At 41.8% G+C, this 22070-nt stretch overlaps 1 protein-coding gene across 1 annotated transcript in view; it reads left to right on the top strand.

Moving 5' to 3' along the window:
- LOC115131874 (fibulin-2-like) overlaps positions 1-22070 on the top strand; it is a 46523-nt gene that overhangs the window by 2299 nt on the left and 22154 nt on the right. Inside the window, 1 exon segment of the mRNA XM_029663936.2 lies at positions 530-2050. Coding sequence (XP_029519796.2) covers positions 655-2050 — 1396 coding nt within the window. The 5' untranslated portion in view covers positions 530-654.

Raw genomic sequence — 22070 nt, 5'->3', positions numbered from 1 at the left:
TGTAAGAAATGCATCTTATTAAAAGTTACAGAACGTACTTCTTAGAAAGGACAAATTTTGAATTCCAGATATGGAAAATATCTGACACTAGCAACCACATTAAGCCTACTGTAGTGCATGAGCTTCGTCCTCTCTTATCTGTGTTATTCTGTGTGTAGGAGCTGTCAGGTACAGTGCCTTTTCTTTTCTAACTTTGGACGGTTTGTCTAGGGTTGTCCATATTTCCCCCTATCCCTATCCGGCGTTACCTGTAGCTAAATTTCCATACCAATGTAATGCAAACCACAGTATGCATCACCAGCTGTCCTGTGACCATAGAATGGGCATGGAAAAACATACATTAGCCCAATGGTCAATTTTATTATAGGCTTAATGACAGTAATGATAGCTAATTTAAACAGTGGAGACTGGTGGGACCCAGTTCAATGACAAACAACTTGGTGATGCCTTGGTGATGATCTTGTGGTTCTGTCACTACAGTAAGTTGACATAACAGTAATGTCATGTTATTTCTCTTTCATTCTCACAGGTTAAAGGAGGCCATTTGAAATCAAACATTCTCACTCCAGGTCGACTGCAGAAGACTGTGGACAATAGTTATCATCAAATTCCATTTTCAACAATTGCTCTTGGGCTCTGGGACTTTTATAAAAAATGAACCAAGAAAAACTGATGCTGTTTCAATGTGTGCTCCTGTTGTGCCTGGGTACCTGTCTAAGCCAAAGGGACTGTACAGGCGTGGATTGTCCAGTGTTGGACAACTGTATTGAGGAGGTTTTGGAGAAGGACGCTTGCTGTGCCACCTGCGTTAAAATAGGATGCTCATGTGAAGGTTATCAGTACTATGACTGCATCCACGCAGGCTTCCGGAATGGGAAAGTTCCAGAGGGAGAATCTTACTTTGTGGATTTCGGAAGCACAGAATGTTCTTGTCCACGGGGAGGCGGGAGGATCGGGTGCCATTTCATCCCATGTCCCCAGATCCCTCCCAACTGCATCACTGTCGTGGAACCTGCGGATGGGTGTCCGCAGTGTGAGAGCATCGGTTGTGTCCGAGGCAACCTGAAGTATGAAGCGGGTCACTCCTTCCAGATGGACCCGTGTCAGGTGTGTCACTGTCCTAACGATGGCGGGAGCCTGATGTGTTCTCCTATCCCTGACTGCGACCCTCGTGACATTAAGAAGCCCATGTTAGCAACAACCAGACAGAAAAACATCTCTCTGAGAGACCTCAGCAAACCGCATGACAATAAACAGACAAGCCCATTAGACCCACTCGCCCCCGGTAACACCCTACCTCTTTACAAAGAGGACCCACCTGTCCTGGATGAAGATAAGGATTATGACTACACACTGCCTGACTCCTCATCTACTATACCACAAGACCTGGTCCAGCCAACAGAATCGACCACAGTGTCACCATCCTATGCTGAGACAAGCTTTCCTACTTATGAGATCTTTAATGACCTGAAGCAGGAGCTGAGAGAGAGACTGGGAACATATGATCAGGAGACAAGAGAGGAGGTGACTGTTACCGCGGATCCACATCACATGGACCAGACCACCTCAAAGGCCCAGGGGGAGTCAACAACCTCAACAACAACAACTAAACAGGAAGTTACCTCAGAGAGCCACAGGCATCAACAGGAAGTTGTTGACCAGGACAGCAGACATCACAGAGATGGTGACTTAGTGATGAAGAGTGACACTTCGAAGGACATCACACAAACTGTCAATAGTGACAAGGGAGTGAGACACACTGGCCGCCACAAACACAGAGACAACCAAAACAGTCACCACCATGATGGCAGTCGTTCATCCCAAAGCTACGGGTGGCACCATGAGAAGCACCTTGAGGAGCATCTTGAGGAGCAGCGTGAGGAGCCCACAAAGCCCCAGAGTAAACTTGACCAGGACTTTCTCGCAGTGAAGTTCAGCCCGACCAGCAGAGCTCCTGTCATGAGGGAGGAAGGAGACCAGGCAGCCAGGAGACAGTCCCAGGTCCTCTTCAACTACCAGGGTCCAAACGAACAGTCTCGAAACACTGAGGGTAAGTCAGCAATATATGGCCACTCTACCAGTCCACAGTCTAAATTAATAGTGTGCTGCTGATATTTTTGTATTCATTTTTTATAATTACTGTACTTGTATTTAGGGTAAATCTCCTACAATTCTATTTTAAGTAAATCTCCTACAATGTCCTCTGAGACCTAGTTAAAGGCCATACATAAAAGCATATGCATTTTTTTTTGTTCATTAAAAGATAGGAACCACATTCATCCAATGTAATGGTTTATAAATGTGTGCCTGTGAAGACAGTAGCCCAGTGTAAGAACTAGAACCTCAGATGATGTACTGCCCTCCTTCGCTTACATCCTATGACATTCTTAATCAGTCTATAGTAGCTGCGAGCTGACACTGGTCCAGTAAAAACTAGGCTTCACGGAAAGCATACGGTCTCTAGACAGTGAGCCTTCCACTTTTCTAGAAAGTTCAAGTTCATTTTATCAAATAGAAATTCCTTAGGATAACCCCGCAATAAAGGACTACAATCGAGTCATCTGGAGAATTCAGGGATTGTTTCCATGTTTGCGTTAATTCAAACCCAAAGTGACAGATAGAATACAGTAATGTGACATCTTCCTTGTGGCGTCTTCATCAGGTCTTCCCTCTTCCCAGTAGCCTCCTGAACACCAAATGTTTTCATATTTTTAAAGTGTATATCAGATAGCTGCAGTGAAATGTGTTGTTTTACAGGGTCAGCCGTAGCAGTACAGTGCCCCTGGAGAAAATTAGGTTAAGGGCTTAAGGGCACATCAGCAAATTTTTGCATAGTCACCTCAGGTATTTAAACCAGCGTCCTTCGGTTACTGGCCCAACGCTCTAACAGATAGGCTACCTGCCACCCACTCAGCTTCTGTAGATTCTGTAGCAGTGTCCCTCGCGTACAATCATCAGTAGGCTCAGAATTAGCAGCCCTCCCCAAGGCATAAATACTGTACATCGAGAGGAGCTTCTGAGATGGAGAACAGATCATGAAGAGACTAGCTAACTGTCTGGAGGATGGGTTAAGAGAGTACAGTATTCATAGAGCAGGGATCATCAACAAGATTGAGGCCAGCGGGCCACCAGTTGGGTTCTCTATAATAGAGACCCCATCTCTGCTTTGAGATTGGGGTGGTTTGTAACACATATTCATAGGTAATACCTGTGATTGTGTATGACCTCCAAATGACCACTGTAAGGGGCCTCCAATATGTTGCATCATCTTCTCATGAAATCTAGGTTTCTCACTGGAAGAAAAAATCCTCAATCAGTTCTTGAGATTCCAATAGGGTTTACGGGTTTACCTTTCATAATATCTACAGTACTACTATGGATTACACATAATAGGATTTCAGTGTACTGCACTAAAACTGCACTAACATGTAATAATCTCCTCCTGATTTTAGCACTGCCACAGCTACTGAATTACAGTACAAACTAGGTCAGAGCTATAGGAATTCAGACTCTTGCACTCTCCTGTAAGTAGGTAGTGTGTGACAGTCAACTGTGGGTTTTCCCAGCTTTGACTAGCCACCCTTCTTTACTATACTATAACTGTTGAGACCTGTTGGGATTTTTTTCTGCTTTCAGCACTTGGCCTCCATAGGAATGTATAGTGTATGTATTAGCTGTATGGGGTGTTTCTTTGGGAGTTAGCATGCTATCACGTACATTCCATGCAGCAAGGATTCACGAGAGCGAGAAGATTGAAATATGCCAGGTCATTATTGGCATTGGTGTTTACCATTCACACAATTTGTTTCTAAAGGCAAGGCCAAAGTCAACTTCTCCAGTATGTCTTGTAAGTGCCTATGAGTTAATATCCCCCAGCTTGCCTTGGATGCAGTGCGACACATATTTGTTGTGACAGATGCCCTCAGCTGTTTTCTACGCTGCATATCTGAATATTAGGGTATGATCCAAGAATGAAAGGGTAGATTACTGTTGCTTCAGAGTAGGTTGACAGAGAGTCTAAGTTCATTCACGTAAATGTCTGTCCAGCAGACTCTGAGTATCTCTGTCCCATTTGGAGCAGCTCATTCCCAGGGGCAGTGGAGACAAAGATGACTAGCCTGGCTACTGTCCAGCCCCCTGGGTCAAGCTGTCATTGTTAAGGGTCAGAAGTCATGGTAACTGGGTGAAGGGAAAGAGGGTCCAGCATGGTGACATCCTTAAGGACAGGAAGAGACTCAATCGATAAGGTCCCTGAGTTATGCCTGTTATCAACCCCCATTAGGGCAGCATGCCAGAGTCATTCGGAGAGGAAAGGAGAAAGCATGCACTGCAAAAACACAAAATATGTTCACTACACATAAACAGGCCTGGTTTCTATTGGAAAGCGGTCCAAGGTAAATCATTTTTCTTTCTGTTAGAGTCGATAACTACCCTGTTCCATCTAGAGTCTGGGCTACGTCCCTCCCTCTACCAACTACACGGTATGGGGATTTCTAGGCACTCCGTGGTGGTCATGGTCGTGGTGGTGTAGGATGTCTTGGGGGGTTGTACTTGAAAAGGGCATAATATGGAAGTGATGAATGCGACCTCTGTTGTGGCCTGATTGCCAGACGATACTCATTGCTCCCTCGTGACCCGCTTTGATTACTCTTCTCCCACAAGGCACTGGGCCTCCCAATCCAACCAGTAATCAATGGAGCTCAGCTAGACTACACCTTCACACTCACTCCTCCTGCTCATTAGGGAACCCACTTACCCTACTCAACCAAGCTGAAGCCATTTTGGGATTGATCTGTTAAACAGGCATGGGAAAATGTTAGATGTGTACAAAAGTTCAAGTCCATTTTGGACTTTTGTGCAAAACTATCATTTTCAGTGGCCACTTTGCTGTAATTGTCACCCTCAGTATTTGTGTCAGGCAACACTGGCTCAGTATTCAGGTAGGCCTACAGGCTACAATTAAGTATTGTGAGATGTAGATTATAGACTGCGTTTAATCCACATACCCTATTTCTTTTTGTACATTGTATAGAGCACTTAAATGCTTAATACATATTGAGGGTCAGGTTATGTTTAAGGTAATTTAAGTCATTTTACTAATAATAATGAGGATAATGGATCAATAACTATTGCTCCTACAACCTTTCTATTTGACATTTCTTCAAATATGGTGGTCAGGCTTGCATATCTGTTATATTTAGCCTACTTTTTAAGATTATATTTGATATTTTTCTTCATTATTCACGCTAACACATCACATCTACTAACTAAACTGTAATGGTCTGAAAATGGTTACTAAAAACATATACTGCTTAAAAGGTTCTGCTTTTAGTTACACATCCATGAGCTAAAGATAACAATGATATCATTGATATAACATTCTCTCTTGGAATTTGAAAGGCCTAAATCATCCTATCAAGTGTTCCAGCTGTCTTGATATTCTAGCAAGAAACCATATTGACATAACAATTCTCCAAGAAACACACTTGCTCCGTAAGGACGCACGTAGAATGAAGAACCATTTTGTACAAGCTGTCTGCTTTTCCATCAGCCCCAAATACAACTAAAGGTATAATCATAATGATGCATAAGATACTCAAAGTTAGTATGTTACTTAGACTGACGCATATGAAAAAAATTATGCAAATACATTTGAATCTGAGTTGAATTAATCACAGTTAAAGAAGATATCCAAATAGGAAATGTTCTTAACTGCGTTAGAGCGTTCTCAACACTTTTTTCAGATCAGGTAGCTATTGCTCTTTTCAAAGTCAAGAGAGAACATTGGTAAGACAGAGAGCAGAATTTGCCATCCATCAAGTTATAGACTCAACCATTACTTCCATGGTAATCGTCCCAATCTTTAACTGGCCAACAAGCTGTGCAGAAACTACTATCAGAACCCAAATTAATCAATCAAAGATTCTCCCGCTACTATAAATAACTATACACCTATGATTGTTAATCCACACCAAGCCAGACAAAGAATTACGAACTCCTCTTCTCTCAACCAGTCCACTATTGCTCAAAATGATTAACACAACTGCTTTTTACCCTTTTTTGTGGTATCCAATTGGTAGTTACAGTCTTGTCCCATTGCTGCAATGGTCAAGAATCTGTGCATCCTCCGAAACACGACCCAGCCAAGTTGCACTGCTTCTTGACACGGAAGTCAGCCGCACCAATGTGTCGGAGGACAGACCAAACTCTACCCTAACCCAGACGACGCTGGGCCAATTGTGCGCTGCCCCACGGGTCTCCCGGTCGCCTGCAACAGAGCCTGGACTTAGACCTCTGTGCCACATGGGAGGCCCCCGTAGGTTCATTTTTGAGAGATGTGAATACAGCACTAATTCCGCTTTCATTAAAAAAAGGTAAAGATGCCGCCCAGTGTTCTCACTTTTTTGTGATAAACACAGATATTCATCTCTTTTACAAAATGTTGTCACGTCTCGAGACTTAGTTACCCAAATTGTTCCACACGGATTAAATAGGCTTTGTTCAAAAACTTTTATCCTCGGATAACCATTGACTATTACATATCTTACATGCTTCATCAGAAACAACAGCTCCTTGGGCTGTTTTAGCTCTCGATGCAGAAAAAGCTTTTGATAGACTAGAATGGTCATATCATTGGTCTGTCTTGGAACTGTGGCTCCAATGTTAGTGGCTCCAATGTTATTTATATGATTAAAATACTACAGTCAGGTCCATAAGTATTTGGACAGTAACACAATTTGCATAATTTTGCCTCTGTACGCCACCACAATGGATTTGAAAGGAAACAATCAAGATGTGCTTTAAGTGTAGACTTTAATTTAAGATCTTTGTCAAAAGTATTGTATGAACCATGTAGGAATTGCAACCATTTTCTCTCCAATTTTACGGGCTCAAAAGTAATTGGACAAACTAACGTCATCATAAATTAAATTGTGAGTTTTAATATTTGGTTGCAAATTCTTTGCCTGAAGTCTGGAACCCATAGACATCACCAGCTGCTGGGTTTCTTCCCTGGTGATGCTCTGCCAGACCTTTACTGCAGCTGTCTTAAGTTCCTGCTTGTTCTTGGGGCATTTTGCCTTCAGATTTGCTTTCAGCAAGTAAAATGCATGCTCAATTGGATTCATGTCAGGTGATGGACTTGGCCATTGCAGAACATTCCACTTCTTTGCCATGAAAAATATTGGTTTGCTTTCGCACTATGCTTCAGGTCATCGCCCACATTTCTGTGAGCACAATCCAATGAGTTTTGAAGCATTTGGCTGAATCTGAGCAGATAATATAGCCCTAAACACAGAATTCATCTTGCTCCTTTGGTCAGCAGTCACATTATCAATAAATACAAGGGAACCAGTTCCATTGGCAGCCATACATGCCCACGCCATAACACCACCTCCACCAAGCTTCACAGATGAGGTGGTATGCTTTGGATGGTGAGCAGTTCCTTCCATTCTCCATACTCTTCTCTTCCCATCATTCTGGTACAAGTTGATCTTTGTCTCATCTATCCATAGGATGTTGTTCCAGAACTGTACAGGCTTTTTTAGATGTGGTCTTCCTGTTTACATCTTGTGGTAAACCCTCTGTATTTACTCTGGTGAAGTCTTCTCTTTACTTTGACATAGCTACGCCAACCTTCTGGAGGGAGTTCTTGATCTGGACAACTGTTGTGAAAAGGGGTTTTCTTCACCAGGGAAATAATTATTCTGTCATCCACCACAGTTGTTTTCTGTGGTCTTCAGGGCCGTTTGGTGTTCCTGAGCTCACCAGTGTGTTCTTTCTTGTTAATAATGTACCAAAAAGTTGATTTGCCAACACCTAATGTTTTTGCCATCTCTCTGAAGGGTTTGTTTTGATTTTTCAGCCTAATGATGGCCTGCTTCACTGGCAGTGACAGCTCTTTGGACTTCACATTGAGGGTTAACATCAACCGATTCTAAATGCAAATGCCACACTTGAAATCAACTCTAGACCTTTTATCTGCTTACTTGTAAATTAACTATTGAGGTAATAAAACACACCTGATCATGGAACAGCTGAGCAGACAATTGTCCAATTACTTTTTGTCCCTTTAAATGACTTAAATGTACATGTTTAAAAGGGGGGGGGGGCACGTATATAAAGTGCTGTAATTCCTACACCGTTCACCTGATTTGGATGTAAATACGTTCAAATCATATTCATTGTTTAATTTCAACTCCAATATGCTGTGGTAGACAACTAAAATAATAATAACTTGGTCAATGTCCAAATATTTATGGACTTGACTGTATATGCCAAATCCCTCAGACATTGTTATAACAGGCAGTATCTGCTCTGTTCAGAATCACAAGAAGTAGTAGATATGGTGAGCCGATATTCTCCTTTGCTATTTGTATTATCCATGAAACCCCTGGCCCAGGCAATTCGTCAATCGAACGAAATAACAACAATTTCCCTAATCTCATTATACCCAGACAATATTTGACTACATCTAGACAATGTATCTCAATTGCTCCCAAACGCATTGAAGATCATAGATAAATTCAACTCTGCTCCACTGCCTCTCAAGACCCTGAACGAGGACTCCATCTCTACTTATGGAATCCCAATTGTTTCCCATATTAAATATTTAGGAGTATATATATTTTCTTCCTTAGATAAAACCATTGCAAGAAACGTTTTACATAAAAAATGGCTATTATTTGGTTATTTTGTTATATACAGTGCCTTCAGAAAGTATTCAGACCCCTTGACTTTTTCCACATTTTCTTAAGTTACAGCCTTATTCTAAATGGATTAAATAAATACAATAATAATATAGAAGCAAACTACAGAGATATCCTTGATGAAAACCTGTTCCAGAGCACTCAGGACCTCAGACTGGGGTGAAGGTTCACCTTCCAACAGGACAAAGACCCTAAGCACACAGCGAAGACAACGCAGGACTGGCTCGGGACAAGTCTCTGAATGTCCTTGAGTGGCCCAGCTAGAGCCCAGACTTGAACCCGATCGAACATCTCTGGAGAGACATGAAAATAGCTGTGCGGCAACGCTCCGCATCCAACCTGACAGAGCTTGAGAGGATCTGCAGAGAGGAATGGAAGAAACTCCCTAAATGCAGGTGTGCCAAGCTTTTAGCGTCATACCCAAGAAGACTCAATGCTGGATTTGCCGACAAAGATGCTTCAACAAAGTACCGAGTAAAGAGTCTGATGCAAATGTAATATTATGTAATATACTTTTTTTTATACATTTGCAAACATTTCTAAAAACCTGTTTTTGCTTTGTCATTATAGGGTATTGTGTGTAGATTGATGAGGGAAAAACAACTATTTAATACATTTTCTAATAAGGCTGTAACCTAACAAAATATGACAAAAGTCAACGGTCTGAATACTTTCCAAAGGCACTGTAAATATTTATTTTTACCCATTTGCTATTATACAGTCTTGTCCAATCTCTGCAACTCCCGTACTGACTCGGGAGAGGCAAAGGTCGAGGGCCATGTGTCCTCCGAAACACGACCCTGCCAAGCCGCACTGCTTGCTTAACCCGGAAGCCAGCCGCACCAAAGTGTCGGCGGTAACACCATCCAACTGGCGACCGAAGTCAGTGTGCATGCACCCAGCCCGCCACAAGGAGCTGCTAGAGCACGATGGGACAAGGAAATCCCGGCCGGCCAAACCTGGACAATTGTGCGCTGCCTCATGGGTCTCCCAATTGCGACCGCCTGCAACACAGCCTGGGATCGAATCCACGTCTGTAGTGACGCCTCAAGCACTGCGAAGCAGTGTCTTAGACCGCTGTGCCACTCGGGAGGCTCCATTGCTAGAAACTTTAACAGAATGGTCAAATCAATTCAATTTGACCTCAGTAGATGGACTACCATCCCAGTTGCTTTAACCAGCAGAATATATTTTGTCAAAATGAATATATTGCAACGGCTAAATTTCGGTAGTTCAATGCTTCCCATATCTCCCCCTTCTGGCTGTTGGGATAAAATGAATAGTGTGGTTTACATTTGTATATGGCAAGGTAATCGATCCCGCATAACATTAACAAACTTACTAAGAGGGAAAGACGTAGGAGGACTATGCGTACCAATTGTATTTCCAGGAACTAGCATTTTGCACCATCTTAAATTGGTTTAGACATGATTATTCTGCCCCCTGGCCTATACAGAGAAATATGGTGTATCCTATTGCCCTGGAAGAGGTCGTCTTCACTGATATATGCCTTAAACAATGTCAACTACGCCTTGGTTGTATTATTGTTCACACAATTTCTATTTCGCGCATAATTGAAAAACGATGTAACTGGAAATCAAAATGACTCATACTCCATTACTTCACAATAATGCCTTGCGATCTGGAGGGTTGCAATAATGCCTTTTGCATCCCCCCCAATGGTCCAAATGAGGAATCCGTACCCATGCCTATATCATGGACAGTAATGGTTTAAGAACATTCCAAGATTTGAAGGACACATACACATTACCAGGCAACTCCTTTTTTCTTATATTTACAACTTCGGTCACCTATGCTGGCCTATGGAGTCCCTTGGGAAACCCAACTACTGAACCCTACAGCGAGAAAATTATCTGGGCTCCCGAAAGGACTGATCTCTATAATATATAAACAACTTTTGGAAAGCTCATATTATGAGCTAGCCATTAAAAAAGTATGGTCCACAGACCTTAGTGAATCTGAACAACCCTTTCACTGGAACATAATATGGAGAAATATGAACTTTGCATCTCATAATTACAAGCCATTAAACTATACATTTTAAGTTTGTTCACAGACTGTATTTAACACCAAGGAAAAGTTTTACAATGAAATTGGCCTCAACTCCCAACTGTTCACTGTGTCGCCTAAATCAGGTAGGCACATTCCTTCATAGGATGTGGTAGTTCCCTGCAGTTAAATGCTTAGATGCAGGCGGTTGGACTAAGATATGTGGGGTTGGGGGGAATGGGATGGGGAGTTGGGGGTGTTGGCCCACCTCCTTTTTGTTTCTTTTTCTTTATATACCAATTTTACTATTACAAAATCCGGTTTGATCAATATGATAATTTCTCTATGTATTTCTTACTTTTGTTTTTGTTTTGCGTGGCAGCCCACGGGTACATGTTATATAAACCGAATACATGAATCGAAATTGATATTGTACCTGTAAACCCCCCAACAACCAAAAATGTGGTTAAAAAAAGAGAATTTTAAAAAAGCAACATGTACTGTCCCAAAACACATACTGTAGCATCTGGGAGTGAACTAGGCAGATATGTAATTTTGGTGAGGATAAAAGGAGTGGGAATTCCAGACCTGGCCACATCAGGGTTAATCTCTACCACTACTGTCAGGATGGGCTTGCAGGTGGTTGACTCTCTATCCAATCTAGGGGGATTTCCAGGTCATTTCCAGGAATTAAGGCATATCTCATTATTGCAACATATCCTTGCCATAAACCGGCAAACGGATCTGCAAAACCACTCATAATTAAAAATACTAAGACGACAAGGCCAAATGCAGAAACCAGATCGTCAACAAGATCTATAAAAAGCATGAGATTGGTTATACATTACGACTGAATAACAGCTGCAGTCAAGACCAATGACCAGCTATTTCCAACCAACCATAAATCTGTTCTCATGGCTAAAGATTAGGTGATATGCTTTATTATTCTTCATCGATGTGTTATGATTTGGCAGTAAAACATTTACAATGGGCCTAATAAGATTAGAGGTTTACCTGCGTGACCACAGATGGACAGCTCCCCGAAATGCAACCCTCTTGAGTGTGTGTGTGCGCACACGCTTTATATTTAATAAAGTTATTGCAGTATAACTAATTGGGTATGTAAGCGTATTATGAAATATACATGTAATCTTCAGTATTGCAATAAAAAGGGGGCACTGTTAGCATAAAGGCAATAATGAAAAGGAAACACTAATACTGTACCTTTTGGAAATAAAACATTTTTCTTTCTATATAGTAACATTAGTCTGTTTTAACTGCAGCTTGCAAATCCAACCATGAGCAATTGGACAATTTTTGTCCCATGGTATTTGGTGTTATGTTGCCCACAAAATGCAAAATCTGGATTTGGATGGGTTTGTAATGGCATGGTAGTAGATAATTTCCTGCCTGTTGACTTGTGATGGCCGGCTGTGAGATATTACCCAAAGAACACCAACAAGAAATGGCTCCTCGATTTAGAGTAAATTATAGGTCTGGTGAGGGTGTGCTGCATATCTTACCAGTACTCTACATGTAGGGAAATAATCACATTCAACAGCTCTATCTATTTTAGTCTGTTTCAACATAAATCAAATTAGTTGTATTTATTTACATTTTTCACATAAATATTTTACATAATTGTGAGTAAAGCGTCCCCAACCAGACCCTAAACCAGACTCCTTATATACAGTGGGGAGAACAAGTATTTGATACACTGCCGATTTTGCAGGTTTTCCTACTTACAAAGCATGTAGATGTCTGTCATTTTTTATCACAGGTACACTTCAACTGTGAGAGACGGAATCTAAAACAAAAATCCAGAAAATCACATTGTATGATTTATAAGTAATTAATTTGCACTTTATTGCATGACATAAGTATTTGATCACCTACCAACCAGTAAGAATTTCGGCTCTCACAGACCTGTTAGTTTTTCTTTAAGAAGCCCTCCTGTTCTCCACTCATTACCTGTATTAACTGCACCTGTTTGAACTCGTTACCTGTATAAAAGACACCTGTCCACACACTCAATCAAACAGACTCTAACCTCTCCACAATGGCCAAGACCAAAGAGCTGTGTAAGGACATCAGGGATAAAATTGTAGACCTGCACAAGGCTGGGATGGGCTACAGGACAATAGGTAAGCAGCTTGGTGAGAAGGCAACAACTGTTGGCGCAATTATTAGAAAATGGAAGAAGTTCAAGATGACGGTCAATAACCCTCGGTCTGGGGCTCCATGCAAGATCTCACCTCGTGGGGCATCAATGATCATGAGGAAGGTGAGGGATCAGCCCAGAACTACACGGCAGGACCTGGTCAATGACCTGAAGAGAGCTGGGACCACAGTCTCAAAGAGAACCATTAGTTACACACTACGCCGTCATGGATTAAAATCCTGCAGCGCACGCAAGGTCCCCCTGCTCAAGCCAACGCATGTCCAGGCCCGTCTGAAGTTTGCCAATGACCATCTGGATGATCCAGAGGAGGAATGGGAGAAGGTCATGTGGTGTAATGAGACAAAAATAGAGCTTTTTGGTCTAAACTCCACTCGCCGTGTTTGGAGGATGAGTACAACCCCAAGAACACCATCCCAACTGTGAAGCATGGAGGTGGAAACATCATTCTTTGGGGAAGCTTTTCTGCAAAGGGGACAGGACGACTGCACCGTATTGAGGGGAGAATGGATGGGGCCATGTATTGCGAGATCTTGGCCAACAACCTCCTTCCCTCAGTACGAGTATTGAAGATGGGTCGTGGCTGGGTCTTCCAGCATGACAACGACCCGAAACACACAGCCAGGGCAACTAAGGAGTGGCTCCGTAAGAAGCATCTCAAGGTCCTGGAGTGGCCTAGCCAGTCTCCAGACCTGAGCTGAATAGAAAATCTTTGGAGGGAGCTGAAAGTCCGTATTGCCCAGCGACAGCACCGAAACCTGAAGGATCTGGAGAAGGTCTGTATGGAGGAGTGGGCCAAAATCCCTGCTGCAGTATGTGCAAACCTGGTCAAGAACTACAGGAAATGTATGATCTCTGTAATTGCAAACAAAGGTTTCTGTACCAAATATTAAGTTCTGCTTTTCTGATGTATCAAATACTTATGACATGCAATAAAATGCAAATTAATTACTTAAAATCATACAATTTATGATAAAAATTACAGACCTCTACATGCTTTGTAAGTAGGAAAACCTGCAAAATTGGCAGTGTATCAAATACTTGTTCTCCCGACTGTAACATTTGTTGCAAACCTGTCAATTCGAACCTTATGGGGCTCCTTCAGATCACCAGAGCCAATCGGGCACACTTCGGTGTGTGTCTGTGCCGCATACTGGTCTGGTCATCCATCCAACCACATGGAACTGCAATGGGATTGGAGGTTAGAGAGGGAAACCATCAAAGACAGTGTAGTCTGGATGGCCCTCAGGTCTCCTGTCCACAAACCACAGCCCAGTCAAGAGTTCAGACTTCAGAGAGATGGATGGATCACACATGTCCTGCTATCTGTTCTACTATCAGTCTCACAGTCAGTGAGATTAGGATAAATAGCTGTCGATTCACTGTCTTCTTCAACATGCTGTCATTGGAAATGGAGTCATATGGGGGGGAAACCCCTCTTCCCTGTTATGTCATGGACAGCTTTTGATGGACAGGCCAAGCAGTGCAACTTGGACAGGGTGATGTATTTTATTTACAAGATGGAGTCATCTCTGACTGTGATGTCAAAGGTGTAAACAGCATGGCTCCAATGTATCTGCTTCGCTTATGTAACATGTTGGCTTATTCGCTCACACATGTGCATACGATCATCCCAATATAGCTTACCTGGATGGAGCATGTTCAAGTCTACCAACCATTTCTGAGTGAGAAAGAGAGCATCCATTCATTCGTTTTGTGTGACTGTGGACACCCCACCTGTACTGTAAATCAGTGGCATTCCTGGAAAGGGAAAGATGGAATGATCCATTAGTTTTCATTAACACCAAGGTGAACTGTATGGCAGCGACAGCCACCAATTTATGGCACGAGGATGGGAGCTGCTCTCCCCTTGTTTTTTGCTCCTCTCAGAGGATGATGTCGGATGTGGGGGCGATAGTGGCGTGTGTGGTTGATGTCACCGTAACAATTGCTTACAAATGATTTCTGAAACTATGGCTCCTTTTCTCTAGACTCTGCACAGAAAACCCCAAAACACACGCACAACATGCAAGACGTCACATCTCTTGAAAAACCAAACACTTTGTTCCAAACTATTTAAACTCTTCTCAAAATTGTGTTTTTGCATATAACCTCTATACACAAACCATCAAATGATGTGACAAAGGTAGAACACTACTATCTTGTGTCTTTTGCATGTTCAGTGTGCAGTGGAGTCCACGGCAGTTTGTCATAGCACTCACTCGTACAAGTACACTACCGTTCAAAAGTTCACTTAGAAAGGGTCACTTAGAAATGTCCTTGTTTTTGAAAGAGAATCAAAGAAACCAAGAAAGCCAACCTGAAGCTTATTTACAGTGCTCAAAATCTGATTTCTCAGTGAATAAATGAGCTATAAGTGTTTTCACGCGTGAGCACTGGGTGTAGGTAATCGGTAAAGGTGTGGCATTTTGAATGGCAGCGTTTTCCAAACGAAACACGAGACCTGTTACTTTTGAGTGATGTGTCTAATGTAAAGATCTGTGTTTAGTGTTTTGCAAAAAGTGTGTTTTAAAAATTTGCAAACTGAGTGTAAAGCAGATAATGTCCTTGCAGTTTTGCAGACTTGGTCTGAAGATTAGGTACATGAGTTAATGGTTTCACTGAGTGTGCCTCAAGTACCACTTTCAGTGTATAAGAGATTGTAAAAAAAACTGTAAAGGCTAACAGACAGATGTAATGACAGGTCAAGAAAAGAGAGATGTACCTCGAACCACCTATCAAGCCCACCTCCACAACTCTCCTCCTAACATGATGAATCCGCCATGGGGGTGATTACACACCTGAATGGAACACATTTGCTTTTTTATTTCCTTGATTAGAAGGCTTGTCAGAGGGATGCGGGATATTCACAGGCTGAGCTTAGACATATTTTCAGTTACTCCGGGTATTTGTTTCAAAACCATCACTGTAAAGTGGCTGTTTCAGTATTAATGTTTGACCTTTATCTGCACAGTACCGTTTCAGAGCCTTTTTGAAGTTACTCCAAGGGCTCAATTCAATCAAACCCGCACTGTGGTATTTTCACAGTAGCTCTTTTTACCATGGTCAAATAAAAATGTAGAATGGTCTTGGGTTCTGTAAAGACTCGCTATTATTACCAGGTATACTCTCCACACTGGTAGATGCTTCCAGATTTCCGAATAAGAAGTATGTGTTTGTAAATAAAGACAGTGCACAAACATTGTTTTGGCAGGTTTAACTGAATTCAAGTCAAACTGCTGTTAATATCTTACCTTATGGATGAGCACATGGGACAATTCTGTACTGTGTTTCATGATGACTGCAAGTGATCCCACCTGGAGAGAAAATGAATAGGATGCAAATGAAATGGATGACTGATGAAGTACTCTGTCTTCTAATAATAACAAATTCATGCAGGTTCAAAGAAGCTTGTCATATGGTGTGACTGGGGACAGATATGTATGAATCAAAGATGCTTTTGCATCCTCTAAAGTTTTCACATCTTTTCATTTCTAAACCTATAAATTATGCACTGCTGTGCAGCGCATTCTCCACTGGAAATGAACGGCTTAGTGCTCACATGAAAAGGCATGTCAAGGAGAGAGGACCATTAGGACTAAAACAAAGGAAAGTAAATCACGAAGGAAAGGTATGGTGAATAAAAAGAGAGAATTAATGACGAGTTAATGTAAGCTCCCTCAACAGATGAATATTTTTGTTGGTAAATGTTCGTTTTTTTTCTTGCTTACGTGTTATACTATGTAAACTTGTCATTATTTCTCCTTTCTGCCTGTTTCTTTAATTAGACTCGTGTTTTAGTTGATTGTGTAGACTTGTGAAGTTTTCACGTCTGTGTGGAGTTTAATCATGTGGAAATGGATCAAAAATCTCCACTTGGCACCTTTTCCCCTCCCTCCTCCAGCTGCTCATTCTGTTAAATCAAATGCTAAATTTGAATCAGCCTACATGATAATTCACAAATTAGTTTAAAAGATGTAGAAATGTGTTTTTTCCAGTCTGCTGGTTTAGAAACAGGGCAGCTGTAAGGCCCACAAACATAAAACAGTTTTGGAACAATGACCCAATTTTGTGTTTCACAAGGGTAAACCACTTCATGCCAATTGCCTTCAATGATGTTGTGACAGTCTTAACAGTTTTCCACAACTGTTTACACACGTTTGCTGAATCTTTGGGCCATTATCCCAAAACTTGAAACACAAAAACATCAAATGCAAAACTCTACAAATCTCTAGCAAAAGCAAACACTGCATTCAAAACTGTTTTATCTCTTTCCAAAATGTTATTTTTTTGCATCAAAATGACACGCGTCATATGAATAGATCTGTCTACTAACCAACAACACACTGATGTGCTCGACACAAAACACTCTATGAATATCCCATCAGTAGGTTTATGCCTTTTGCCTTTTCAGTGTTAACACTGTAGCCGGTTGTAAAAGATTGTTACAGTAATGTATACCTACTCAAATATACATAAATAAACACACACAAATGCGTGTGCATGCATGCCGGGCCATGGTGGAAGACACCGGCTGTTTCACACCAGAACAGGAGACCACTATTGTGAACATGGTGGTGGCAAACAACACCATTAGACTACGAGAAATCCAGAACCACAAAAACGCAGACAACACAATATTCAATAACATTCACCAGGTGGGCTTGTCTACATTGGACCGTGTATTACAGCGCAACCGAATCCGGATGAAACAGGTCTACAGGGTGCCATTTGAGCGAAGCTCATAGTGGGTTAAAGAACAGCGCTGTGAATATGTGCAAGTAAGTACTACACTGTGAATTTACTATCATATCAGCACCGTATGTACAGTACTGTAATCCAGTGTAAAGTGCCTCACCATATTGACTGCTCTAGGTCTATGTCACATATTGTCTTGCTGTCTGTTTCAGAGAGTCTTGGAGCTGGATACCGCTGCAATTCAGCACGTTTATATTTACATTTATGAGGCTGGCTTCAACCTAGCCAAAAGAAGGGGAAGGGGACGGAACATTTTTGGCCACCGTGAATGTCCATGGACAGCGTGGAGGGAATATCACCGTGTGAGCAGCCGTTAACCAGTAAGGCGTCCTCCATCACCATGTCAACCTTGGTCCCTACAACACCACCCTTCTCTTCACATTCCTGGACACACAACATGGCATCCTCATTCCAACCGAGCAGAGGGGTGGACCAGAGCAGTTAACCAGCAAGGCGTCCTCCATCACCATGCCAATCCATGGTTGAGCACATGGTCAACCAATGTGGCCCTGATCTCATCTGAGACAACTGTCCTTCCTCATCCTCTTCCTCCTCTTGCTCTCTAATTCTGCCCACCCAACCCCCTGCGTCCTTGGGCAAGTACTGTCTCAAATTCCTGCTGCATCTTCTTGATGAAATGGCATCACTGCTAAAAGGTCAGCTTCTCACTGTCAAGTTCCAAGGAAAGCGTTCCCAACAGTCCTTTTTTGATTGTGAAAATATGGGCCTATTACACTCAGCCACCAAGCAGATTGTGGCCAGTAAAAGAGGAAATGGTGATTTGAGTGTCTTACCCTTACTTCTTAGGAAGTGAACAGGGTGGAGCTGTGTTGACTAATGGAAAATGTTATTTTGACACAACGATCCTGATGAAATGTGGTATGATTCAGTTCTCAGTAAGTGGGGGTCTGACGTTTTTGGTTAAAAACACGTTTTTTTGTGGAAATCAACGAGACAAAAAATGTGACCTTTTTGGAGATTTCAAACAGATTGCAACAGAAGGGGAAAACTTTCATTCCCATTGAAAGGTGACTTCCAAGATGTGTGGCTCAGCAAATCTTTCAAAGATGTTCAAAAATAGTCAATATTTGTGCGTTTTTAGGCAAACACTTGCAGCCCACATTTTGATATTAGAGGAAGTAGGCCTAATCCAAAATATAATCAGTTGTTTTTAAGAATGTAAAACCATTTTTTTTTAAGTAATCCAGTCAGATTACAGTCACTTCATTTCTGTAACCTGATTACATAATCCCAGTTAAATGTAATCCATTAATTCCCAACCCTGGTCCCATAATAATATAAAATATTTCAACAGAAAGACATGGTCCAAGATGGCTGCAGTTGGCAGCAGAGGAGCCTAGTTGGTCTGGAGCAGCAACAGAACACGCAGCTGCCCTAATCTGTTATAAAATAACACCTAGAACAGGTGCAGTTGAAGTTTACATACACTTAGGTTAGAGTCATTAAAACTCGTTTTTCAACCACTCCACAAATGTCTTGTTAACAAACTATAGTTTTGGCAAGTCGGCTGGGACATCTTTGTGCATGACACAAGTAATTTTTCCAACAATTGTTTACAGACAGATTATTTCACTTATAATTCACTGTATTACAATTCCAGTGGGTCAGAAGTTTCCATACACTAAATTGACTGTCTATAAACAGCTTGGAAAATTCCAGAAAATGATGTCATGGCTTTAGAAGCTTCCTTTAGAAGCTTCCAATTGGAGGTGTACCTGTGGATGTATTTCAAGGCCTACCTTCAAACTCAGTGCCTCTTTGTTTGACATCATGGGAAAATCAAAAGAAATCAGCCAAGACCTCAGAAAACAAATTGTAGACCTCCACAAGTCTGGTTCATTCTTGGGAGCAATTTCCAAATGCCTGAAGGTACCACTGTACAAACAATAGTACGCAAGTTTAAACACCATGGGACCACGCAGCCATCATACCACTCAGGAAGGAGACGCGTTCTGTCTCCTAGAGATTAACATATCTTGGTGTGAAAAGTGCAAATCCATCCCAGATCAACAGCAAAGGACCTTGTGAAGATGCTGGAGGAAACAGGTACAAAAGTATCTACATCCACAGTAAAACACGCCCTATATCGAAATAACCTGAAAGGCCGCTCAGCAAGGAAGAAGCCACCGCTCCAAAACCGCCATAAAAAAGCCAGACTACGGTTTGCAACTGTACATGGGGACAAATATTGTACTTTTTGTAGACTGGTACACTTCACAAAATAGATTGCATCATGAGGCAGGAAAATGATGTCAAGGTATTGGAGTGGCCATCACAAAGCCCTGACCTCAATCCCATAGAAAATTTGTGGGCAGAACTGAAAAAGCGTGTGCGAGCAAGGAGGCCTACAAACCTGACTCAGTTACACCAGCTCTGTTAGGAGGAATGGGCCACAATTCACCAAACTTATTGTGGGAAGCTTGTGGAAGGCTACCCAAACTTTTGACCCAAATTAAACAATTTAAAGGCAATGCTACCAAATACTAATTGAGTGTATGTAAACTTCTGACCCACTGGGAATGTGATGAAAGAAATAAAAGCTGAAATAAATCATTCGCTCTACTATTATTCTGACATTTCACATTCTTAAAATAAAAGTAATGATCCTAACTGACCTAACACAGGGAATTTTTACTAGGATTAAATGTCAAGAATTGTGAAAAACTGAGTTTAAATGTATTTGGCCAAGGTGTATGTAAACTTCCGACTTCAACTGTATAATACCAATAGGCAGCAGTCATAATACATACAATAATATTGCACACTACACATACTGAAGGACAATACTTAATGCTGAAACAATAAAAACATAAATATGAAAGTTTACGAGAAACATTAAAAAACATACATGAAACAGGATAAACCAAAGAAGGAGAGGTGCAACCTGTGGCCAGAAGGTGAATTTGACCAGTGTGTGCGCCTCACAAAGACAATTCACAGAGGAGGTGAGTAGATTAGAAAAGGTTGGCAGAGGAACAAAATAAATAATAAAGCTCATGGATGGATAGAAATTGACAGAATGGTTACCTGGAGGAAAATGGGGGAGGGCCATGCTTTTTCAATTTCAGTGAATGGGAGGATATCATATTTTTTATTTCTATATTTCTCTGTGTTTTCATCTAGTCCAGGGGGGTAATGCAATTTGTAATTGATTACATTTCAATATTTCTCAAGTGTTTCAGAATTAGTTGCTTATTAGGCTATATATCCATGTGTGCCAGATGCTGCCCCTCACCTGTGATTCATCACTAGGCGCACAATATCTAGTGTGTCTATAGGCTATTTAGTGTGGTCTCAATCAAATTATGCATAGGCTATAGACTATGAAATGCTCAGAGAAGCACACAGCTGCTGGGATGGTGTAAATATAACTAGGCTCCATTACACACTGCAATGGATATCCCAACCCTCATTTCAGCCTGCTCTTCTCTTGCTGATCAAAAAGTTTTGTGTGCTGCCTAACCAATGGCTGTGCTGTGTAGACCTGCGGTGGTAGTTCGGGAGAGTCAAAGGCTTCTTCAGATTTTTTTTATTTTTATTAGGCCTAGTCAAGATTTTTTGGGGGGGATTAGGCGTAGTCAAAAAACATATTGCGCGCCGACTAGCCTATGTTCTGTTCAGTTTGACAAGGAGAGCACGAAGAAGGATGACCGGCGGTTAACTTTGATAGCTTACTACTAATATAGTTTATTTGATTAAAAACAATCTGTTTCCTCCCAAGTGGTACTGTCACATCCTGACCTTAGTTCCTTTTTTATGTCTCTATTTTAGTTTGGTCAGGGCGTGAGTTGGGGTGGGCATTCTATGATTTTGTTCTATGTTTTGTATTTCTGCTTTTGGCCTGGTATGGTTCCCAATCAGAGGTCAATCGTTGTCTCTGATTGAGAACCATACTGTGTTCCCACTACGATTTGTGGGTAGTTGTTTTCTGTTTCGTATCTGTACCAGACAGAACTGTTTTGTTCTCGTTATTCCTCGTTGTTATTTTGTTTAGTTTTCAGTTTTGATTACGACGACTGTTACAATACAGATCCGGGTTCTATCCAGGACTGTGTTTCAGCCAGCCGCAACCGGGAAACCCATGAGGCGAAGCACATGGGGTTGGGTTTGGCCGGTTGGGGTGTCCTTGTCCTTGCCCCATCGCGCTCTAGTGACGACTCCTTGTGATGGCCGGGCGCATGCGCGCTGACTTCGGTCGCCAGCTGTAATGGTGTTTCCTCCGACACATTGAGCAGTGTGTCACGAAGCAGTGCGGCTTGGCGGGGTCGTGTTTCGGGAGACGCATGGCTCTCGACCTTCGCCTCTCCCGAGTCAGTATGGGAGTTGCAGCGATGGGACAAGACTGCAACTACCAATTGGACACCCCCCCCCCCAAAAAAAATATATACATACAT

Source organism: Oncorhynchus nerka, linkage group LG7, assembly GCF_034236695.1.
Source record: "Oncorhynchus nerka isolate Pitt River linkage group LG7, Oner_Uvic_2.0, whole genome shotgun sequence".
NCBI classification, from domain to species: domain Eukaryota; kingdom Metazoa; phylum Chordata; class Actinopteri; order Salmoniformes; family Salmonidae; genus Oncorhynchus; species Oncorhynchus nerka.
Note: the sequence above shows the minus strand (reverse complement) of the source record. Positions and strands in the feature narration are given on the sequence as shown.